General features: G+C 34.9%; 2 protein-coding genes across 2 annotated transcripts; both read left to right on the forward strand.

The window, feature by feature from the left end:
• Positions 1 to 1486: 1486 nt before the first annotated feature.
• Positions 1487 to 2729, forward strand: LOC100026523 (olfactory receptor 5B2-like). Its single transcript, XM_001377065.4, has one exon. It carries the CDS (start codon positions 1711 to 1713, stop codon positions 2662 to 2664), a length of 954 nt encoding a protein of 317 aa, XP_001377102.3. The 5' UTR covers positions 1487 to 1710; the 3' UTR covers positions 2665 to 2729.
• A 20012-nt stretch (positions 2730 to 22741) lies between these two features.
• Positions 22742 to 23685, forward strand: LOC107649255 (olfactory receptor 5B17-like). The gene is made up of 2 exons (XM_056803747.1): positions 22742 to 23154; positions 23343 to 23685. Exons 1-2 carry the CDS (start codon positions 22742 to 22744, stop codon positions 23683 to 23685), a joined length of 756 nt encoding a protein of 251 aa, XP_056659725.1.
• Positions 23686 to 24167: the final 482 nt, after the last annotated feature.

Genomic DNA, 24167 nt, shown 5'->3' on the forward strand with positions numbered 1-24167 from the left:
AAAAAGAAGCGAGAGTAGCAATCATGTTCTAAGGAAAAAACTGAAGCAAAAAATTGATCTAATTAATAGAGAAAAGGAAGGAAATTATACCCTTCTGAAAGGTACCATAGGAAATGAAACTCCTCACTTTTGATAGTAATAGAGGTAGGGGCTTTGGCTATTATGCAAGATCGGGCTAACTAGAGATCCTGAATCCAGAAGGACCCCCAGATATAATCTTACAGACTGATGACCCAGAGTGGGTCTGGATGACACCAGGAAGTTCAGTAGATGAGAGCAAGCCAGGAGGTCAGAAGGTAGGATGGGAAAGACAAGTTAGAAACAGCCACCAAGGGAAAGCAGACAGTCCCTCGTGGTCAAACCAGAAAAAGACACAGCACACTTTCACACCGCACATTCTAGAATTGTTTCTCTGCATCTCTATCTCCCTGCAGACCTACTGCATGTGCTCAAATCCTCTCTTCCTTACAACAATAGCTAGGAAGTGTCTGAGGCCAGGTTTGAACCTAGGACCTACTGTCTCTAAGCCTGACTCTCAATGGACTAAATTATCCACATGCCGCCTTTTCTTGATTAGAAAATTCAAATTAAACCACGTCAATGATACTGCCATACACTTACCAAATTAGCCAATATTGAAGGAAAGGTGATATGGCAAAACTGGAACACTATTGCATTATTATTGTAGTTGTGAACTAGTCCAAACATTCTGGTGGACAATTTTTAAGTGTTTTAAATACACTTTTTCCCCAAAATCCCCAAAAAAGGGATATAAAACTGTGCATATTCTATCAGCCCTACTGGGACCTTATAACAAAAATAGCATGAAAAAAGGAGGAAGGACCTACTTATAGAAAAATATATTTAACAGCTCTCCTTTTGCTGGCAAAGTTTTGGAAATTAAAGGAATTTTGATCATTTGGGAATGGCTGGATAAAATGTATTACATGTTGGTAATATAGTGTTATTGAGGTATAAGAAATGAATGTCAGGAGAATTTCAGAACAAGCTGGAAAGACTTACATCAACTGATGCAGAACAAAATAAGCAGAACCAGGAGAATATTATGTGCAGAAAGAATAACATTGTAGGATGATCAACTGTGAAAGACTTTGCTACACAGTAATTAATATAATGAATCATCTGGAACAATTCTGAGGAATGTATCACAAAGAATAATGTCTGCCTAGAGAAATAAATGCTAATAGTTGGATAAAGATCAAAGCATACTATTTTTCACATTAGTAAATTGTTTTTTTTCTTTTTTGAGGGGGTTGGTTTTATATGAGGCTTCCCTCACATTAATGACCAATATGGAAGAATGTATCACATAATAACATATGCATAACCCAGATCTAATTGCATGAAGGGTATGGAGGGAAAGAAGACAATTTGTATGTTTTAATTTCAGTAAGTGTACATTGAAATTTGTTATTACACATAACTGGGAAAATGAAATACATTTGAATTAAAAGGTAAAGATTAATGCATTAAGTATTCTTTCTAAGAAACCTGATGAATGAATTTGTGGTACCTCAAGTAATTGCTATAACAGCAATCTAGATGTTCTTAGACACTTAATTCTCTATTTATAACATCCAAATACGTGATGTATATGCCTATGTTTTATGTTTTGAAGTAATTTATCATGAATTGTTGATTTTTTGTAATGGTTACTTTTTTATTCCAGGATAACAACATCACTCTCAAATGACATTTATGGAGAACACGTCTGAAGTGAATGAGTTCATCCTTACAGGATTAACAGATGACCCAGGGCTTTATATTCCTCTTTTCATAATGTTCACCCTCATCTATCTCATCACCCTGGTAGGGAATCTGGGGATAGTAGCTCTTATCTCCTGGGATTCCTGCCTCCATACTCCTATGTACTTTTTCCTCAGGAATCTATCTCTAGTAGATTTTGGTCTTTCCTCCACCATTATTCCCAAGGTGATGACTGGGCTCCTCACTGGGGACATGGTCATCTCTTATAATGGATGTGCTACTCAGATGTTCTTTTTTGGGGGCTTTGCTGCTATTGAAAGTTACATGTTAGCCTTCATGGCCTATGATCGTCATGCCGCTGTGTGTAGACCCCTACATTATAATACTATCATGACTTCAAAAATGTGTGCATATATGATTAGTGGGGGTCACATCTGGGGACTTATGTCATCTTCCATCTTTATAGGAAGTATTTTTAGTCTTTCCTTCTGTAGATCCAATGTAGTCCATCACTTTTTCTGTGATAGTCCCCCTCTCTTAGTTCTCTCTTGCTCTGAAATTCACATCACTGAATCAATACTCTTCATCTTAGGTTCATTAAATATATCCTTCCCATTTCTTGTCATCTTTTTCTCTTACTTGTTCATCTTCATCACTGTACTGAAGATCCATTCTGCTGATGGGCGCCAGAAAGCTTTCTCCACCTGTGCTTCCCATCTCACAGCAGTGTTCATATTTTATGGGACAATCATCTTTATGTACTTCCGACCCACCTCAACCCATTCAATGGACTCAGACAAAATGGCATCAGTATTCTACACCATGGTTATCCCTATGTTAAATCCAATCATCTATAGTTTGAGAAACAAAGAAGTTAAGAATTCTTTCAGAAAAGCTATGAGAGGGCAACAACTTCAATTTGATCATTCTTTTTAATTGGATAAAAAATAAATTTCCAGCTTCCTCCCTCTGTGTTCCAGCCCCCATTATGTCTATTTTTCTTATTCACGCAGAAGTGTGATCCACATTTTCCAGGAATATCACCACAGAGCAACAGATGTCAGATTCAGAATTAAGAAAGTCTTGAATTTAAATTCTGTTTCTGATACTTTCATGTTGTTTAACATTAATCCCATACGGTGTAACCTAGGGAAACTAGGCTGTGCAGGGGATAGAGCAATGGATCTGGAGTCAGGAATATCTGAGTTAAAGAATGGCCACAGATTTATTATTTTTGTGACCCAAAACAAGTCACTTAATTCTGTTTGCCTCAATTTTCTCATCTGAAAAATGAGGTAGAGACAGAAAGAGAAACCACTTCAGTGTCTTTTCCAAGGAAACTTCTCATGTGGTTCTGAAGTTTTGAAGAGAACCAATAAAATGATTAAAAAACAATAAACTTATCTACATCATTTAATGTCTGAGCCTCAGTTTTACTTCTGCTTGAAGAGCCTTAAGAGTGAGACATGTAATTTTGTTTTGTGGATTGAATGGTATTTGTGTACACAAGTTCACATACACAGACACACCTAGACACCCCTATAGACATGTATACACATAATCATGATATAGAAATTCTAGCTATTACCTTGTAGAGGAGGAAGAGCAGCTACTTAACTAAAAATTTTATTCAGTCCAGAATGTGATATCTTTGGAAGAAGAATAAGACTTGGACAATCCACAGAGAAAATCTATTCTATACTACTTCATATAAGGATCAATGAGAGCATATATTCAACTAGGAGAAGGAAAATGGTGGCATGGGTGGGTAAAGTATTGGATTCTATGTTCCATTGAAGAGGGAATATAGGCATATTCTATGGAATAATGACTAGAATTTTGAGGTGAATTTGGTTTCTTCTAAGGAAACTTTTTCTTAAAAAATGGAGCATATCCAAACTGGTAATGACCCCTGAAGAATTATTCTTCACTGTATCCTTCAAGTGGGATATCCACTTACTGAATGTGTTATAGAGAATAACCCTTTTAAGGAATACATATGATCTGATGACTTCTGGGACCACTCTGATTTTAAGTTTGTGTGATTTACTCCTCTATTCAACTCAAGATTTTTCCCCAGTCCTGTGCACCCTAGACAATATAAAATACTTAGTCAACTATCTGCCAAGACAAACACAGGAACTATATGAAGACAACTACAAAACAGTCTCTACATAATTAAAACTAGATCTAAACAATTGGAAAACATCAATTGCTCATGGTAGGATGAGCTAACATAATAAAATTGACAATCCTATCCAAATTAATTTATTCATTTAGTGCTTCAGAAAGACAGTCTATGATAAGGTCAAAGATCCCAACTTATGGGAGCAAAATCCACTCTTTGATTAAAAACTCCTGGGATGGTCATTTTTGGGTAGAAGTGTGTCCTAGGTTCTAGGACAAAAACCCATTATTTGACAAAAACTGCTGGGAAAACTGGAGGACCATGTGGGAGACACTAAGTCTGGATCAACACCTCACACCCTACAACAAAATAAACTCAGCATGGGTGAATGACTTGAACATAAAGAAGGAAACTATAAGTAAATTAGGTGAACACAGAATAGTATACATGTCAGACCTGTGGGAAGAGAAAGACTTTAAAACAAAGCAAGACATAGAAAGAAAAACAAAATATAAAATAGATAATTTTGAGTACATCAAATTAAAATGTTTATGTACAAACAAAACAAATGTAACTAAAATTAGAAGGGAAGCAACAAATTGGGAAACAATCTTCCTAACAAAAACCTCTAACAAATGTCTAATTACTCAAATTTATTAAGAGCTAAATCAATTGTACAAAAAAATCAAGCCATTCTCGAATTGATAAATGGGCAAAGGACATGAACAGGCAGTTCTCAGCCAAAGAAATCAAAACTATTAATAAGTACATGAAAAAGTGCTCTAAATTTCTTATAATCAGAGAGATGCAAATCAAAACAACTCTTAGGTATCACCTCAGACCTAGCAGATTGGCAAACAGGTCAGCAAAGGAAAGTAATGAATGCTGGAGGGGATGTGACAAAGTTGGGACATTAATTCATTGTTGGTGGAGTTGTAAATTGATCCAACCATTCTGGAGGGCAATTTGGAACTATGCCCAAAGGGTGATAAAATACTGTCTCCCCTTTAATGCAGTAATAGCACTGCTGGTTTTGTACACCAAAGAGAGAAGAAGGAAAAAGACTTGTACAAGAATATTCATAGCTGCGCTCTTCGTGTTGGCCAAAACTTGGAAAATGAGGGGATGCCCTTCCATTGGGGAATGGATGAACAAATTCTGGTATATGTTGGTGATGGAATACTTTTGTGCTAAAAGGAATAATAAAGTGGAGGAATTCCATGGAGACTGGAACAACCTCCAGGAAGTGATGCAGAGGAAAGGACCAGAACCAAGAAAACATTGTACAAAGAGACTGAAACACTGTGGTACAATCAAACGTAATGGACTTCCCCATTAGTGTCAACACAATGTCCCTAAACATTCTGCAGGGATCTAGGAGAAGAAACATTATCCACAAGCAGAGGACAAATTGTGGGAGTAAAAACACCAAGGAAAAGCAATGGCCTGACTACAGGGGTTGAGGGGACATGATTGAGGAGAGACTAAATGAACACCCTAATGCAAATACCAACAACATGGAAATGGGTTTGAATCAAGGACACATGTGATACCCAGTGGAATCGCACGTCAGCTATGGAAGGGGTGTTGGGAAGTGGGAGGAAAGGAAAATGATCATTGTTTCCAAGGAATAATGTTTGAAAATGACCAAATAAAATAATGTAAAATGAAGTCTCCTTGGAAAATTGGAAGGCAGTATGGGAGAGATTAGGTTTGGATCAACACCTCCCACCCTACACCAAGATAAACTCAGAATGGGTGAATGACTTTAATATAAAGAGGGAAACAACAAGTAAATTAGGTGATCACAGAAGAGTATACATGTCAGTTCTTCAGGAAAGGAAAGACTTTAAACCAAAACAATAGGTAGAAAAATGACAAAATGTAAAATAAATAATAATGATTACATCAAATTAAAATGCTTTTGTACTAACAAAACCAATGTAACCAAAATTAGAAGGGAAGCAACAAATTGAGAAACAATCTTCAGTATAAAAACCTCTAACAAATGTCTTATTAATCAAATTTACAAAGAACTAAACCAATTATACAAAAAAAATCAAGCCATTCTCCAATTGATAAATGGGCAAGGGACATGAATAGGCAATTTTCAATTAAAGAAATCAAAACTATTAATAAGCACATGAAAAAGTGTTCTTTATCTCTTATAATCAGAGACATACAAATCAAAAAACTCTGAGGTACCATCCCACACATAGCAGATTGGCTAACATGACAGCAATGGAAAGTATTGAATGCTGGAGGGGATGTGACAAAGTTGGGATATTAATGCATTACTGATGGAGTTGTGAAATGATCAAATAATTGTAGAGGGCAATTTGGAACTATGCCCAAAGGGTGATAAAAGACTGTCTGCCCTTTGATCCATCCATAGGACTGCTGGATTTTTACCCCAAAGAGATAAGGAAAAAGACTTGTACAAGAATATTAATACCTGTGCTCTTTGTGGTGGCAAAAAAAAAAATGGAAAATGAGTGGATGCCCTCCAATTGGGGAATGCCTGAACAAATTGTGGTATATGTTGGTGATGGAATACTATTGTGGTCAAAGGAATAATAAAGTGGAGGAATTCCATGGGATCTGTAATAACCTTCAGGAATTGATGCAGAATGAAAGGAGTAGAAGCAGGAGAACATTGTACACAGAGACTGGTACACTGTGGTACAATCAAATGTAATGAACTTCTCCATTAGTGGCAATGCAGTGATCCTGAACAACATGGAGGGATCTTTGAGAAAGAACACTATGCACATTCAGAGGAAAAACTGTGAGAGTAGAAACACAGAAGTAAAACAACTCCTTGATCACTAGGTTCGGGGGCATATGGTTGGGGATGTATACTCGAAATAAACATCCTAATGCAAACACCAACATGGAAAGAGTTTTTGATCCAGGACACATGGAATACCCCTTGAAATTGAATGTCACCTACAGGAAGGATGCAGGGAGGGAAACAATATGATTCTTATAACCAAGGAAGAATGTTCTAAATAGACTAAATATATTAATTAAAAAATAAAGTTCCACATAAATATAAAATATAATCAATAAACACAATAGGCTTTATTTAAGTAAAATATCACTTTTTATTGCCAGGAGAAATCCAAAAGTTTTGAAGAATGTAAATTTTTATAGACATCACAGTTATCCCATTTATAATATATTTGTGTTATAGAAGAGTTTCCATTCACTTTTTAAAGTTTATTTTTAATTTTTTCCAAAATTTTAGAAAATAAACAATTGATGAACATTCCCATAATTTCCAATACCTTTTCACCAGAAAAAGAGGTGCAATAAACATTTGATTTTTTTTCCTCATTCCCTGATGCTCTTGTGAAACAGACCAAGAAATACCATGGCTGCTTCTAAGGATGTACACAGTTTGAGAGCCTTTGAATATAATTTCAAATTGCTCTCTAAATGGTCAGGTAACTTCACAGTTCCACCAACAGAATATTAATGTACTCATTTTTTTCAATCTCACGAATATTTACAATTTTGCGCTTTTTTCACTTTAGCCAATTTGGATGTGCGATACTACCTCAGAATACTTTTAGTCTTTATTTTGATGGGTAGTTGATTCTTGGTTGTAGACTCCGTTCCCTTGCTTTACAGAATATCATATTCCATGCCTTCTGGTCCTTCATTGTGGATGCAGCGAGGCCCTGTGTTATCCTAACTGAGGTTCCATAATATCTGAATGGTTTCTTCTTACTAGTTTGTAGTATATTTTCCTTGGTCTGATAATTCATGAATTTGGCTGTAATATTCCTGGGTGTTGTCAATTGGGGATTAAATGCAGGTAGTGATCTGTGAATTCTTTCAATCTTCACTGTTCCCTCTTATTCAAGGATGTTGGGGCAATTTTTTTTGAAAATTTCCTGTAGAATAATATCGAGGCTTTTTATTTTGTCATCAATTCCCAGTAGTCCAAAAATTCTTCAATTGTCTCTCCGGATCTATTTTCCAGGTGTGTAGTTTTGCCAGTGAGGTGCTTCATATTTTCCTTAAAATTTTTATTCTTTTGATTTTGTTTTGTAGACTCTTGCTGCCTTGAGAGGTCATTTACTTCTAGTTGTTAGATTCTAATTTTTAAAGACTAAATTTCATCCCTGGCTTTTTTGTCATTCTTCTTCTGGTCTGTTTTTCTCTGTAGATCATCTTTCACTTTCTTTGCCTCATTTTCAAGCTAGTCAATTCTGGATTTTAAGACACTATTTTCTTCTTTTAGTTTATGTGCCTCTATTTCCAGAAGACTTATTTTCTTTTTAAGTTCTTTTCCCAATTGTCTTCAACCTCTCTTAATAATTTTTTGAATTGTGTTTTGAGTTATTCAAAACCTGAGTCCAACTTGCTGGATTCTCTCTGTTTTTGCTTGGTACTCCATGGTAGTCCTCTGTTTCATTTGCTCTCTGTTCATTACCTGGATATAAGCTGTCGATTGTAATTTCTTTTTTCTTTTTCTGATATTATTCCTTCTTTTTATTATTGCTATATTTTTCCTTCTTTCCCCTCTGTTATTTGCTGTAATATTGGTCCTCTGATTATTTGATAGATCTGTGGGTTTGGTCTGTTCTGTCCTGAATGGGCTTCTTCTTTGTTCGGCTGATTGATTAGATTAGGCTCATGGAGAATTAATGAGCCCTGAGGTCACTTCTTGCCCAGCTCTCAGCAGAAGGTGTGGATTTAGCTGTAGATGTGTGGAGGCTTAATTGAACTGTGCTTTCTGCCCTTTATCAAGGTATTCTGTTAAGGTTGCATCCTTTGTCCTGGTATCTGAGTCATTAGGATTGTTAGTGCAACTTCCAGTGTAGTTGATGGGGGGAGGGAGTTGGAGATTGATATGTTTGTTAAATGAGTGAAATATAATCTTAAGATGAGTGGGTACTAGCTTCTTGAGAATGTTTCTCAGTTTCTTATTGAGTCCCAAATGTTTAGAATGGTTTTTAAACTGATATTAGCTCATGTCTTCCTTCAGATATTTCCTATATGCTTGGTATTCCTTCCCTTAGAATATGCTCATCTTCCCATAACTGAGTCTCAAGGTGAACAGTCCTTCAACCTGGGTAGGAGCACCCCATATTGAAAAATACTGGCTTGCTAGCTTATAAGAAGATGCAGGAATAAGAGGTTACATAAAATGTTAAATAAATTGAATTCTAGTTGCTTTATGTAATTACTTTAATTTTAGTAAATAGTAATGAGTCATTATCTTTAATTAATCAAACTCTTTGGCTAAATACTAGGTGATTCCAATATCTAGAATCTTAATTTTTTTAAGGTGATCAAGGGATTATCATTCTCTTCAGTCCCTCCTCTAATCCTGAGGATTGTATAATTGAAAATTGATTACCATAAAAAAAGAACCACAATTCCCATGAGTACACTGACTTCCTGTCATTACATACTTCCTGTAGACAGAGGATAAAATAAGCAGGCATTGAGGTTCTCCTTCTCTTTGGCATGTAGCCAGCATGGTGATGGCAGTCAGTGCAGATTTTGAAAATGGCTAATCATCCATGAGAACATGGTCTTTATTTTATGTCCTCTTATTCCTTGATTTCTAATGATCATTTAATAAACGTTCTAAAATATTAAATGTTCATTATTGAGATTTAATTTTAATTTTAATAGTATAATCATAATCTGTGGATAATGCAAGATGTTTACAACAGACCTCACAGGGGATATTCCACTAAGGATCAATGCATAATACAGAGGAGGCATTTTAGTAATGAGACTCATCTGTAATTTTTCTAAGAGTACAAGAATGGATATAATTTATAGGGAATTTATTACAGTTACTTGATTACAATACAAATTTAAAAAAGAAAAAAATATATTTATGTGAAACAGAGATAAAACATAAGAAACTAAACTCAATAATGTGGAGGTCCCACCATAGTGAACAAATAACACATTCTGCTTGATTTTCTTTTTCTACATTGATTTCTAGAATATTGTCAAAAACTCTGTCACTCTCACTAGAATTGCTTATAGAGTTATGGTCTTTTTCTGAGAAAGTTTGTTATATGTTCTATGGATGGTATAATCTAGGTATAGATATCAACTTCAGAAGAAGGATTTAAAATTTAATATAAGAACACATTCTAACAATTAATATGGTCAATAGATTCTGTGATGATTATCACACAAAATGCTTTGCTATCTTTGCAGTTAGGTATTTTTTTATTCCAAAGAGACAAATATGAACAACACCTCAGATAACCAAAAGTAATTACACTTGTTACTAAAAGAATGCTGAGAAGCCAAAAAGAAATGCAAGAGTTCTTATTTCTTAATGGAAAATAAGAATAGGAAATCTGCTTAGGATTAAGATTGTGAGCTATGGTACCCATAAAAGGTCCAGGAAACCTAGTGGGACATTCAGAAACTGATGTGCCAGTGGTTAGATTCATGAGCTCTGAGATAATTTGATTAAAACCTTCATTAAGGAAGGGCTTTCAATAATCTCTACTATAAATTCTATAAATTCTTATTAGTGTATTTACCAGACTCTTCATCTGTGATACATTAATTCTAGTTAACAGTATTAAAGAAAATGGTTAAGTTAGTAATTTCCTACATGATCTTCTCAAGAGTAAAATTGTTTTTGGTCAGGTTCTGTGTGTTGATATTATTCTACAAAAGGTTCATGATAGAGCTACTATCAGATCTTATTTTGATAGTCTTCATGAATACAGTGAACTTATTATACAAAATAGACTCCTTTTGTCTGGTGGTCTCAGTCTATACCCTGTACTAAGAGGGTACCTTTGAACTTGGTAAGCTCAGTGAGTTTACTGTAGTAAATAATGAAGGGAAAAAACCAGTACTAGTGATTCTATTTTAGATCAGGTAGTCAAACTAACCCTTTTTTCTGTTGGTAAGGGATATCTTTTTCCCAATAAGACTAGTGATTTGAAGTAATATCTTATTTTTTTTAATCAGTTCCGTAACCTCTACATTTGTATGAGACACCAAAACTTGAAATTTCAGGGGACACATAATTGCTGCAGCATTCGTGAAACAACTCATCTTTTGTTGAGTGGTGACAGTATATCTTTGGAGGAAGGTGTTGGTCTTTCTGATACAATTTTTAAAAAAGCCTACTTCATCTCACCAACATTACATGGAGGAAGGACAGTAATAAGTATCTACAGGAACAAAAAAGTAGGGGAGCATTTATATGTTTCATTAAGCATCAGACTACAAAAAAAGATGATATGGTGTTATTATATTTGAAGTTTCAAAAAGAAAAGGGCATATTAACAGAAAACAGACCATTCATAAAAACCTGTTGTCTAAATAAGCTTAAATCAGGCAATCTTTGGAACAGGTAAACCATTCCTTTTAAGCAAGATAATAAATAGGGCTATCAGAAGATTGAAAATAATTCCTATACATCATATAATAGGTCAGAATCATTTACAAAGATTGCCAGAGTACCATTGGTCTTCAGTAACATTGTAGAGTGAAGAATAGGTGTAGGTTTCCCTTGAGATCAATGAATCCAGGAGTCTTTTTGACCAATCTTAATTTGAGTTGGAATGATCAGAAGAACTTGGAAAATGTTTCCCCATGTAGGTTGCAGTCTCCTGTGATGTTGAAAGTTCTTAATATAAACATAAGCTCCTCACTGGAAATTATTCCATGATAAATCTATAGGTTCAATCTGAACCATTGATTAGGATAGAGTATTTCCCAAAATGATAAAAGTGAGCCATTATTGAAACTTTTTCAGGTTCAAGTATTCAAAAATTCTCAATCTGTCATTCTTTGTATCTGGTACTCAAGAGTAGTTGTAGGAAACTTGTCAAAGATTCTACATAAATCTTGTCAAATGATTTCTCCAGTGCTCTCCTCCATTACTAATATACTATAACTTTGAGGGGAACTGTACTTGAAATTCAGAGTTTCTAGGAGTAGGCAGAGATTTGGGGAAATAGTTAACTCAAATAATTTCTAATTTACAAATTACTATCCTCATAATATTCCTGAGAGTTAATACATACATGAAAATATACATGTTAGTATTTTACAACTGAGGAAATTGGGCTTCATCCAGGATAAATTACTTGCCTAAAGTTTAGCAATATTCTCTAATTCTATCCCAAACTTTAACTTCAGATTTAGTCATTTTCCCCTAGGGGATCATGAGGAAATCCTTGAATTACCTGGCCTTTCTTTAATGATCTGTATCACATTTTATGTTAGCCACCACCTTTTGACTGTATTAAGGTCTGAGATTATTTTCTTCATTTAAAAAATGAATTAACTGAGACTTGGGGAAGTTAAATGACTTTGTCCATGTCACACACCTAGGAAGAATAGAATCTAAACATTAGTTAATGGCCTTGTCCAGGAACCTTTCTTACTCATTTTGTTAATAACATGCTAGGAATATACCCATGAGAAAATGGTCTCTGTGTACTCATATTTTCCTCCTGTGATCAGAGAATAATTAAATAGCTTGTTTTGTTCATGAGTTATCAGCAGAGCTGTTGTGTAGCTCTAAGGGACCTCCAGTTCCTCACAGATGCAAGTCTTCAATATCTACCTACTATCTTTACCTCTTAACATTGAAACATTTCACTCTAGGGTTCCATACTATGGTACCAGCTTGTAGGTCTAATTCATTTAGTCATTTATTTTTCATCTAATTTCTTTTGTGTTTCCTGAAGCTAAGTTGAGTGGATGATAGGAGTGGGCATCCCCAACCATATTGTCATTCATGCCATGGCAATTAACAGGAGTGACCACTCTACCAATAGGAACTTTTGATGACATTGTCCCAGTGACTATGGAGATATTTCTATAATGGGGTCATGTGGTTCCATAGCTTGGGATTTCAGTGTCAAACCTTGAATATAAAATTCTTGGCTAACCCTCTTCTTTGGTGTTCTAGCCAACTTTCTCCATATAAAGCCAAGTAGTTTCTAGGGATATCCAGTCTTAGACTCAAGACTTTATGTAGACAAAAACAAAGCATAGTGGAAACATTTCTAGACCTGGAAGCTGAAAGAATTGGGGAAAAAAAAGATAAAAGAACTTCTCTAGCTAATCCACCATTTAACTTCTTCCATTCCCTTGCCTTGAAAATATGCAAATATTTGTAGTACACATCTCTTAGGGTTCTTTTAGGGCTCCAATAAAATTATGCATGTAAATTGTTATACAAATGCTCTAAAAATATCTCCTGAGCATTTTCAAGTTCTCATTCTTCAGTACCTGAAGGAGCCTTTTGAGCAACGGTTTACTGTGCAATCCTAATGATGACTTCATTAAATAATGTTGGTGATTAATATATTGTGTGAAAAACACTGAATTTTAGGTGAAACACAGCCCTTGCTATCAATGCTAATAACTCACATTTATAAAGGACTTAAGCATTTGCAAAAGATTTCTATCACTCTTATCATTTGAATCTCCTGAGAGCTGTGTAAGATGATAAATATTATTCACGTTCCTTTTATTGATGAATATATTGAGGTTGATAGATTTTAGTGACTTTTCCATAGATATATAATTAATAAGGATGTGTGGTGGGATTTAAATCCAGAAAGCCTCACAGTGCTGACAAGCATTGGGTTATACATGTATCATTGTTCAAAGCCTATTTCTGTTTCATGTATATTTGCAGTGGAGTGATCTTTCAACATAAAATCCCTAGTCATATCCATATTGAGCTACATGATCGATCCTTTATTTTTTTCTGCTTTTCTGTTCCCAGAGTTCTATCTCTGGATGTGGATAACATTCTTTCTCATGATCCTTCTTTTCCTTAATATTATTATTTCTAAAATGATTTCCTCACATCAAACTTAAATTTGTTTCTGCTTAATGTTTACCTTGTCCCCTGGGGGTTTACCTTTGAATCCAAGTAGGACAAGTCATAATTTTCCATCATATTACAATCCTTCAGATACTTGAAAATAATTTGAATATCAACTCCTGTCCTGAAGCCCATATTTTATCTTTTCTATGTTAAATACCCACAGTTTATTCCATCATTTCTAAATAGTAAAATTAAAAAGTTTTTCTTCATTTTGAAATTTTCTTGCCAATCAATGTCCTTCCCAATGTGGAAAACAAATAACTGAACACATTGGTTCACGTGTTGACTACCAAGGATCACATCTGTTTCCCTGGTTAAGGTTCTTTTTTCAATATAAGGACAAATTTTTTTTTTCTGTTTAGCCATATGTGTCACAAAGTCATTGTGGGGAACCAATGTATTTAAGGTATTTAATGAATTTTTAAAGAGACTTCTCTTACATGTTGTATAGAGCTGGGTGAATAGAATTAAGAAGTCCCAAGTTGAAACTCATCCTCAGACACATATGAGGTGACCCATGGAAAGTCATTTAATGTTTGTTTGCCTTAGTATCCTCAACTTTAAAATGCATTTAAAAATAGCACATACATCTCAGAGTCATTGTACGAATCAAGTAAGATCATGTTAATAAAGTGCCTAGTATGGTACTTGTCACATAATTGATACTATAGAAATGTTCCTTTTCTTCCCTTCACCAATATAGATTCTAGTTTTCATCATCTTTGGTATCAACTCCCTATTAACTGTCATTGTTTCATTGTAAATGCAAAGACCATTGTCCTTGTCAGAAAATAGTAGCAAAATCCAGTCAGTGGGTATATTTTCTGACATGTTTTTACCTGTTTCACCAACTTTGAGATTCAGATGATTTCCTTAGTAGAGTATCTTTTGTTTTCTTAAAAGACCAGCTCATCACTCCCCTCCTTTTCTTGTCTTAATCTTTCTATGGTTCCATCACCTGCCAGTCTCAGGGCATCTAACACAGACTGCAGAGGAGGTTTTTTTTTTTTCCTTCGGGGCTCATCCAGCCCAAACCAGCTGAACTTAATCCCATCAGGAGCCTTCAGAATACAGGGAGGCCAGGACCCCTCCCCCTTAGAGTGCACCATCTTCTGAAAGAACAGAAACCTCAGGGCCAGTAAAGGCTCTGAGGTACCTTGCGGACAGTGCAATGCCATACTTAAAGTGTGGAAGTAAGGTAGTAGAGAAGCAACTGGAGGGAACTGAGAGCGGTAACACCTGAAACACTGGCAGGCAGAGAAGGACAGACCCTGGGCTTCCCCAGGAAGATAATGCAGCTGTGGAGAATGGACAATTTGCCTGGAGCTAAAGCCTCAGACTATCAGATAGACTAATAGCCAGTCCTCCTCACTCAGATAGAGATGGCAAACAGTACAGAAGTACAAAAAACTCCAAACACCAAGAAAAGCAAGAAGAAGGGGGTGACTTTGGACACATTTTATGGAGCAAAAATACAAAATACAGAGGAGATAAAAGAGGAAACACAAGCAAATGCTTCAAAACCTTCCAAAGGAAATAGAAACTCTCCACAAATTCTTGAAGAATTTAAATCTGAAAAGATCAAAAATATGGAAGTCTTCTGGCAGGAAAAGTGGGAAATAATGAAAAAGGAACTCAACAATATGAAGCACGAAAAAATGCAACTACAGAAACAGCTTGACCAAACTGAAAAGGAAAACCAGGCTTTAAAGGTCAGAATCAGGAAACTGGAAGACAATGATCTTGCAAAAGATCAAGAATTAATAAAGCAAAGCCAAAAGAACAAAAAATTAGAAGAGAACATAACATATCTCACTGACAAGGTGATAGATTTGGAAAATAGAGGAAGAGACAATCTGAGAATAATTGGCCTACCAGAAAAACCAGAAATAAATAGTAATCTCGACATTATAATACAAGATATCATCAAAGAAAACTGCCCAAAGATTCTAGAACAAGGGGGCAATACAGGCATTGAGAGAGTTCACAGAACACCCTCTAAACTAAATTCCCAAAAGGCAACTCCCAGGAATGTAATTGCCAAATTCCAAAGCTTTCAAGCAAAAGAAAAAATCTTACAAGAAGCCAGAAAAAGACAATTTAGATATAAAGGAATGCCAATCAGGGTCACACAAGACCTTGCAATTTACACTCTGAATGACCTTAAGGCATGGAACATGATTTTCAGAAAGGCAAGAGAACTGGGTCTTCAACCAAGAATCAGCTATCCATCAAAACATACGACATACTTCCAGGGGAAAGTATGGACATTCAACAAAATATAAGATTTCCAAGTTTTTGCAAAGAAAAGACCAGAGCTCTGTGGAAAGTTCAATATCGAAAAACAAAGAGCATGGAATACATGAAAAGGTAAAAATGAAGGAAAGGGAATAGGAGAAAATGTCAACTTTTTTTTTATTCAAACTCTCTCCTATAAGGACTACGTTTATATCCATATATATATATATATATATATATATATATATATATATATATATATGTATATATATATTAATATGTGAGGAAAATGTGATGTGTAACTCTCAAAAATTATATGCATCATTAGAATAGTAAGAAGAATCAAGCATAGGGACCTTTTAAGGCATCAAGATGATATGGAGAAGAGGGGATAGAAAGGAAAAGGAAGGGGGGAATTGTGATCTAGATAAGGTCCCTGCTTCAACCCTAACTTTAGCTCTAGACATTGAAACATTTCACTCTAAGGTTTCATGCTGTGGTTTCAGCTTGTAGGTCTACTTCATTTAGTTATTTAATCATTCATCTAGTTTCTTTTGTGTTTCCTGAGGCTAAGTTGAATGGATGATAGGAGTGGGCATCCCCAACCATATTGTCATTCATGCCATGGCAATGGACAGGAGTGACCACTCTGACACTAGGAACTTTTGACCACTTTGTCCAAGTGACTATGGAGATGTTTCTATAATGCAGTCATGTGGTTCCTTAGCTTGGAATTTAAGGGTAAAACCTTGAATTTAAAATTCTTGACTAACACTCTTCTTTGGTGTTCTAGCCAACTTACTCCATAGAAAATCAGGTAGGTTTTAGGGATACCCAGTCTTAGAATATAGAGCTTATGTAGACAAAAACAAAGCATAGTGGAAACATATTTAGACCTGGAAGCAGGAAGAATTAGAAAAAAAAAGAAAAAAAAACTTCTCTATCTAATCCACCATTTTCCCACTGGTAAGTCAATTAGCTTCTTACATTTCCTCGTATTGAAAATATGCAAATATTTGTGGTACACATCTCTTAGAGTTGTTTTATGGCTCCCATAAAATTCTGCGTGTATATTGTTATACAAATGATCTATAAATATCTCCTACACATTTTAAAGTTCCTCATCCTTCAGTAACTGAAGGAGCCATTTGAACGATGATTTACTGTGCAAGTTTTCTCTCTTCTCATCTGAATATCCTGAGAACTGTGTAAGATTATTAATATTATTAACCTCCCTTTTATAGATGAATAACTTTAGGTTGATTGATTTAAGTGAATTTTCCATAGATATATTATTAATAAGGATCTGAAGTGTGATTTAAATCCAGGAAGACTCATGGGGCTGACAGGCATTGGGTTATATATGTATCATTGTTCAAAGCCTATTTTTGTTTCATGCATATTTGCAGTGGAGTGATCTTTCAACATAAAAACCGAAATCATATCCATATTGAGCTACATGATCAATGCTATGATTTTCTTCTGAGTTTCTGTTCCCACAGTTCTTTCTCTGGATGTGGATAGCATTCTTTCTCATGATCCTTCTATTTCTAAATATTATTATTTCTAAAATGATTTCCCTATATCAAACTTAATCTTGTTTCTTCTTAATGTTTACCTTTTCCCTTGGGGTTTTACCTTTGAATACAAGTAGGACAAGTCATAACTTTACATCATATTACAATCCTTCAGATACCTGAAAATAACTTGAATATCAACTCTTGTCCTGACACCCATATTTGATCTTTACTAGGTTAAATACCCACAGTTTATTCCATTAATTCTAAATAGTAAGATTAAAAAATAATTCTCCATTTTGAAATTTTCTAGCCAATGACCTTCCCAATGTGGAAAACAGAAAACTGAACACATTGCCTCGTGTTGACTATGAAGGACCACATCTGTGTGCCTGGTTAAGGTTCTTTTTTCAATATAAGGTCAAATTACTTTTCTCTTTAGCCATATAGGTCACAAAGTCATGGTGGGGAACCAATGTATTTAAAGTACTTTGTGAAATTTAAAGAGGCAGCTCTTGTATGTTGGATAGAGCTGGGTGAATAGAATTAAGAAGTCCCAAATTGAAACTCATCTTCAGATATATATGAGGTGATCCTTGAAGAGTCATTTAATCTGTGTTTGCCTTTGTTTCCTCAACTTTAAAATCTATTTAATAATAGCACTTATATCTCAGGGTCATTGTGAGAATCAAGTAAGATCATGTTAATAAAGTGCCTAGTATGATACTTGTCACATAACTGATACTATAGAAATATTCCTTTACTTCTCTTCACCAAAATAGATTCTAATTTTCATAATCTTTGGTATAAACTCCCTATTAACTGTCACTGTTTCATTATAAATGCAAAGATCATTGTCCTTGTCAGAAAATAGAAGCAAAATCCAAAGTCAATGAATCTATTTTCTCTCATTCTTTTCACCTTTTTCACCAACTTTGAGATTCAGATGATTTCCTTAGTAGAGTATCTTTTGTTTCCTTAAAAGACCAGCTCATCACTCCCCTTCTTTTCTTATCTTTAGCTTTCTATGGTCCCCTCACCTGATCTTGAGCTCTATCACACCTCTTATTATATTTCTAGAAAGTAAGATCTCCTTTTTCACTCATCTTTTGTCACATGCTATTTTGGGTTATTGCTGATTTTCTTTTCATATCTAAGTCTGCCTAATTGATTTTTTGCCTCCAAAATTTCATTCTTGACATTATTTGGTACTTTTGTGTTTGAACACCCCATAGAATTAGTCAAAAAATTGTATTTTATTTTACCTCTGGCATGTGGGGATTTGAGTACCCAAACCTAATGTGAATGTCTTAACAATTGCTAGTTTTTCTTTCTTTATCTATTTCAAACTTTAGGATAACTTAACAAATTTCCTCTCATTCCTCCAACATTACTAGAGCTGGGTGAGGGTTAGGGTGAGGGTTAGAGTTACCTTAACCCTAAATCAAATTTATTTTGATCCTACTCAACAATTCCTCATCCCTTGTTAGAATCAAATACAAAATGGAATTTCCATATATTATTCCTTCTCTTTTGAACTTCTAATGGATCAAAATTACATCATCATAAGGAAATCAACAAGAAATAATAAAATATGGCTCCTGGCCAACTGTAATTTGAGGTAGACAACTTCTGAGAAACCATCCTGACTTGAGATTCTCTGATTTAATTTTCTATATTTTCAAGATATAACTAGTTTTAGATAGCATGTGACAGTTCTACTTAGAACTATTAGGAAAACCTGTTCTAATATTTCATGGTAGTGAAGTTAAAAGAGGTATTCTACATATAAGTGACTAATGAATAACTTTTGGAGGACCTTCCAAACTATAATGTCTTATACTCAGGCGTGGGATGGAAAATGGATTTGTCTTATATACAAAGGACACCTTAACTTAGTTACCACTACCACTGGTCAATAGGTGAGTACCATTTGTGAATTGTCCAATATATGCCTGGCAATAGGCCAAGACTAGTGAATGTAAAAAATAAATTTAAATAGAGCCCCTACTCCCTAGGAAATCAAAATCTTAAGGCAAATGCAAATAAATGTATAAACAAGCTCTATCCAGGTTAAATTTGAGATAATCAATAGAGGGGAATTACTGGAATTGAGATGGATCAAGAAGCCTTTCTGGGGCTGGGGTCCTAGCTTCAAGGAGGTAAAAAGAAACATTGATGAATTCCCAGGGAACCAGAAGACCTTATACTGAATGAAAGGACAAAATGTTCCTTTTCTGTGACTGCCTTCTGCTTGCACAGTGGCTGGATAGAATATTGAAAAAAGAACAGGCTATGTGAGGAAAATAAATTTAGAAATCCTACATTTATTGGGTGATATAACAGTGGTCCTTTGGGAAAAAAATTCACAAAACTATGTAACTATTATCCACTAGTGGCTGTTCTTCTTCATGATCTAGTGACTTCAATTACCTGAACACATCTTAAAGCTCCAATAATTCTAGGACTAAGTAGGATCCCAATGAAATCTCAGCCAACTTTCTGTGATTATCTCCTCAGTTCACTGAGTCTCTTAATTTTCTTCATATTTAAATCCTTGATTTTCTCCTTTATTTTTTTAAATTTATTCTTCATTCAAGTGAAGCTTGTTCATAAGAAAAGGTTTAGCTGTTCAACTCTGACCTACGTGAAACTCGTTGTTGTGATGATTTTCACTGGCAAAATGCATTTCCCTTTCCTGAAGTGACTAATTCCACTTTGGGTATTATAAGGGGGAGTACAATAAAAGAAAACTAAAGTGAAGGTAGTTCCATGGACTGAATCAAGATAGAAGAGTTCAAAATGAAACAGTATGAGCAAGTCTGGGGACCTTTTCTCACAAACCTTAAAGTAATACTCCAAAATGAATACTGGATACAAAGAACCAATAATAAATGGAGTGAAGCAATTTTCCCGTAGAAAACAACTTGAAAAGTAGCCAGAGTGGGTCAGGGCCACAGGCTTGTGAGGGGAGCAAAGACCAGAGAAAGGCTGTACAGCCTATAGACAGGCTACCCCAATGAATAGTGCCAAGGCAACAGCAAATTTCCCCCAACACACATATATTGTTCCAAGTTCTAAAAGTGGGCCCAAGCCATGTTTGAGTCCATGAAATCCTGCAGGCAGATGATAGGAACAATTCAAATACCATGGAATTATACTCAGGACTACATAGGACTTAACAGCTTCAACATTAATGTATATAAAGTATAGGTATATACTTGTATATACATGTATATACATATATATGTATATAAAATGTATATAAAGTCTGGAAATATAATATTCTAGAAGGCAAAAGAAATAGATTTACAAACTTAAATCACCCATCCAGCAAAACTGAGTATATTCTTTCAGGAGAAAATGGTCATTTAATAAAATAGAGGATTTCTAAAGATTCCTGATGAAAAGTCCAGACCTAAACAGAAAGTTTGATATTCAAATAGAAAACTAAAGAGAAGCATAAACAGGTAAATAAGAAAGAAAAAAAATTAATAGATTCAATAAGGTCAAAATATTTATAGTCCTAAGTGGAAAGATTGTATCTGTAACCCTAAATTTTTTCTATCAGTATTAGAGCAGTTGGAAAGAAAATGCATAGACAAAGGAAATGGAAGTAAGCTGACTAGGATGACACAATATGCAAAAATTATAGTGGTGAAAAATGTATTAATCTGAGTGGAAAAGGGAGTGGAGGAGTGGGTAAATTATGTTCTTTAAAGAGGTGCAAAAATATTACAATGGAGGGCAATATGAGGGTGATGACAGGCAATGTTTAAACTTTACTCTCATTGTGATTGGCTCAGTACAAGTAACAACAATACTTATTTTGATATAGAATCCTACCTGACCCTTTGTAGGAATTGAAATAATATTTCTACCCACATATATATTATATGAAGTTTATTAGAAAGCATAGGTAATCCTTCCTTTAAATAACCTGACCATGTGTTGCCTGGCTTGTTTCCCTTCACCTACCTTCTCTGTTCCAACTTCTTCCTTCTTCATTCTTGTCTCACTTCTCCCTCCCCTCAAGACCAAGGCCTTCACTTTTATTGATGTACAACATGTACATGGGTGCAAACCTTGCATACAGGTCAAGTTACTGAGGAGGGGGAGGGAATGAATTTACTTGATACACCTTCAAAGAAGTAGGAGGGAAACCATATATTAGAGCATAAAATGCAAAAAAAATCTAAAATGAAAAAATGTGTCCTTTTCATATGATAAAACAATAAAATTATAATCATTAAGATCCTATAAAACACAAATAAAAATTAATTTGAAAATAAAGTAAACAAAATTTTATATGGGTGTGTCAAATAACAAAATAGTGAAAAAGTGATAAATGTTGAAAAGGATGTGGCAAAACTGAGACTCTAATACATTCTTAGAGGAGTTGTGAACTGATCCAACCATTCAGGAGGACAATTTGTAACTAAGCCCAAAGGTCTATAAAACTGTACATGCCCATTGATCACTACTGGGTCTATATAAAAAAAAGATCATAAAAAGGTAAAGGAGCTACTTGTAGAAATATATTTAAAGCAGCTCTGTTTTGGGTGGCAAAGAATTGGAAATTAAAGGGTTGTCCATCATTTGGGGAATGGCTGAACAAATTGTGTCATATGTTGGCAATGTGGTACTATTGAGTTGTAAGACTTTGCTATGCTCAGCAATATCATCATATGGGAAAATTCTGAGAGATACATGACAAAGAATGCTATCCACCTCCAGAAAAAGAACAGTTAGAGGTTCATATAGATCAAAACATACTATTTTTCACATTATTGTTTTATTCTAGAGAATGGGTTTTATATGAGTTTTTTTAAACAATGACTAATATGGAAAACTGTTTTGCATGAAAACATATATGTATATAACCCAAATCAAATTGCTTACCATCTCTGAGAGTGGGGAAGGGAGGAAGCCAATTTGGCTTTTTTATTTTAGTAAATGTACATTGAAAATTATTACTACTGTAATTCAGAAAATTAAATATTTCTGAGAAAAAAGTTGAAGAGTACATGAAAAGAGAGAGTACATGAAGTACTCCCTCTGAGAAACTTGATGAGTTAATTTGGAATAACTGGAGTAATTGCTTTGACAACTACCTAAATACTCTCAGTCACTTTATTCTCCATTTCTATCTTTAACATTAGATATTTTTATGACTATGTTTTATGTCTTGGAGTAATTCAACATGAAATGTTAATAGTTCTGATGGTTACTCCTTTTCCTTTCAGAATAACATCACTCTGAAATGACAATATGGAGAACAGATCCAAGGTGAATTCATTCATCCTTTTAGGATTAACAGAGACCCCAGTGTTTCAGGGTTCTCTGTTCATAATAGTCAGCCTCATCTATCTCATCACCCTGGTAGGGAACCTGGGAATGGTAGCTCTGATTTCCCATGATTCCTGCCTCCATACTCCTATGTACTTTTTCCTCAGGAATCTATCTCTGGTAGATTTTGGACTTTCCTCAACTATTATTCCCAAGGTGATGACTGGGCTCCTCACAGGGGACATGGTCATCTCTTATAATGGATGTGCTACTCAGTTGTTCTTCTTTGTGGCTTTTGCTGGTATTGAAAGTTTTCTTTTAGCCTTCATGGCCTATGATCGCCATGCAGCTGTGTGTAGACCCCTACATTATGCCACTACTATGACTTCAAAAATGTATGTATATATGGCCAGTGGGGGTCACATCTGTGGCTTTCTTACTTCCTCCATCATCATAGGAAATATTTTTAGTCTTTCCTTCTGCAGGTCCAATATAGTCCATCACTTTTTCTGTGATATTCCCCCTCTCTTGGTTCTCTCTTGCTCTGAAATTCACATCACTGAATCAATAATCTTTATTTTAGGATCATTAAATGGATCCTTCTCATTTCTCGTTATATTTTCTCTTATTTATTAATATTCATCACAATCCTGAAGATCCGTTCTGCTAATGGGCGTCAAAAAGCTTTTTCCACCTGTGCTTCCCATCTCACTGCAGTGTTCATATTTTATGGGACGTGCACTTTCATGTACTTTCAACCCAGCTCAAGCTATTCAATGGACTCTGACAAAATGGTGTCAGTATTCTACACCATGGTTATCCCTATGTTGAATCCTCTCATCTATAGTCTAAGAAACAAAGAAGTTAAGAATGCTTTCAGAAAAGCTATAAGAAGACAATGCCTTCAATTTGATTATGCTTTTTAACTGGAGAAAAAAATAAACCTACAACTTCTTTCCTTTGTGATCCATTCTCCAATAAGTCTATTTTTCTTATTCACACAGAAGTGTAATCCATATTTTCCCACAAGTAGCATCATGTAGGAGCAAATGTCATACACATGGAATAGAAAATATATTATTTACATTCTGTCAGACACTTTTATATTGTGTCACCATAGGGCCACACTGTGTAACCTAAAGAAGTTAGGCAACACAAGGGATAGAACAATGGATCTGGAATCAGGAATATCTGAATTCAAATCTGGCCACAGACACTTAATAGTTTTATGATCCAAACAAGTCACTTAACCTTATTTTCCTCAACATCTTCTTCTGAAAAAACAGGTAGAGATGGATATACCAAACCAGTCCAGTTTCTTTGCCCAGAAAACTTCTCATGAGTTCCTGAAGTATTAAAAAGAAATAAAAAATGAATTACAATAACCTTAATCAAGTCACTTAAAATC

Source organism: Monodelphis domestica, chromosome 6, assembly GCF_027887165.1.
Source record: "Monodelphis domestica isolate mMonDom1 chromosome 6, mMonDom1.pri, whole genome shotgun sequence".
In the NCBI taxonomy this organism is placed as follows: Eukaryota; Metazoa; Chordata; class Mammalia; order Didelphimorphia; family Didelphidae; genus Monodelphis; species Monodelphis domestica.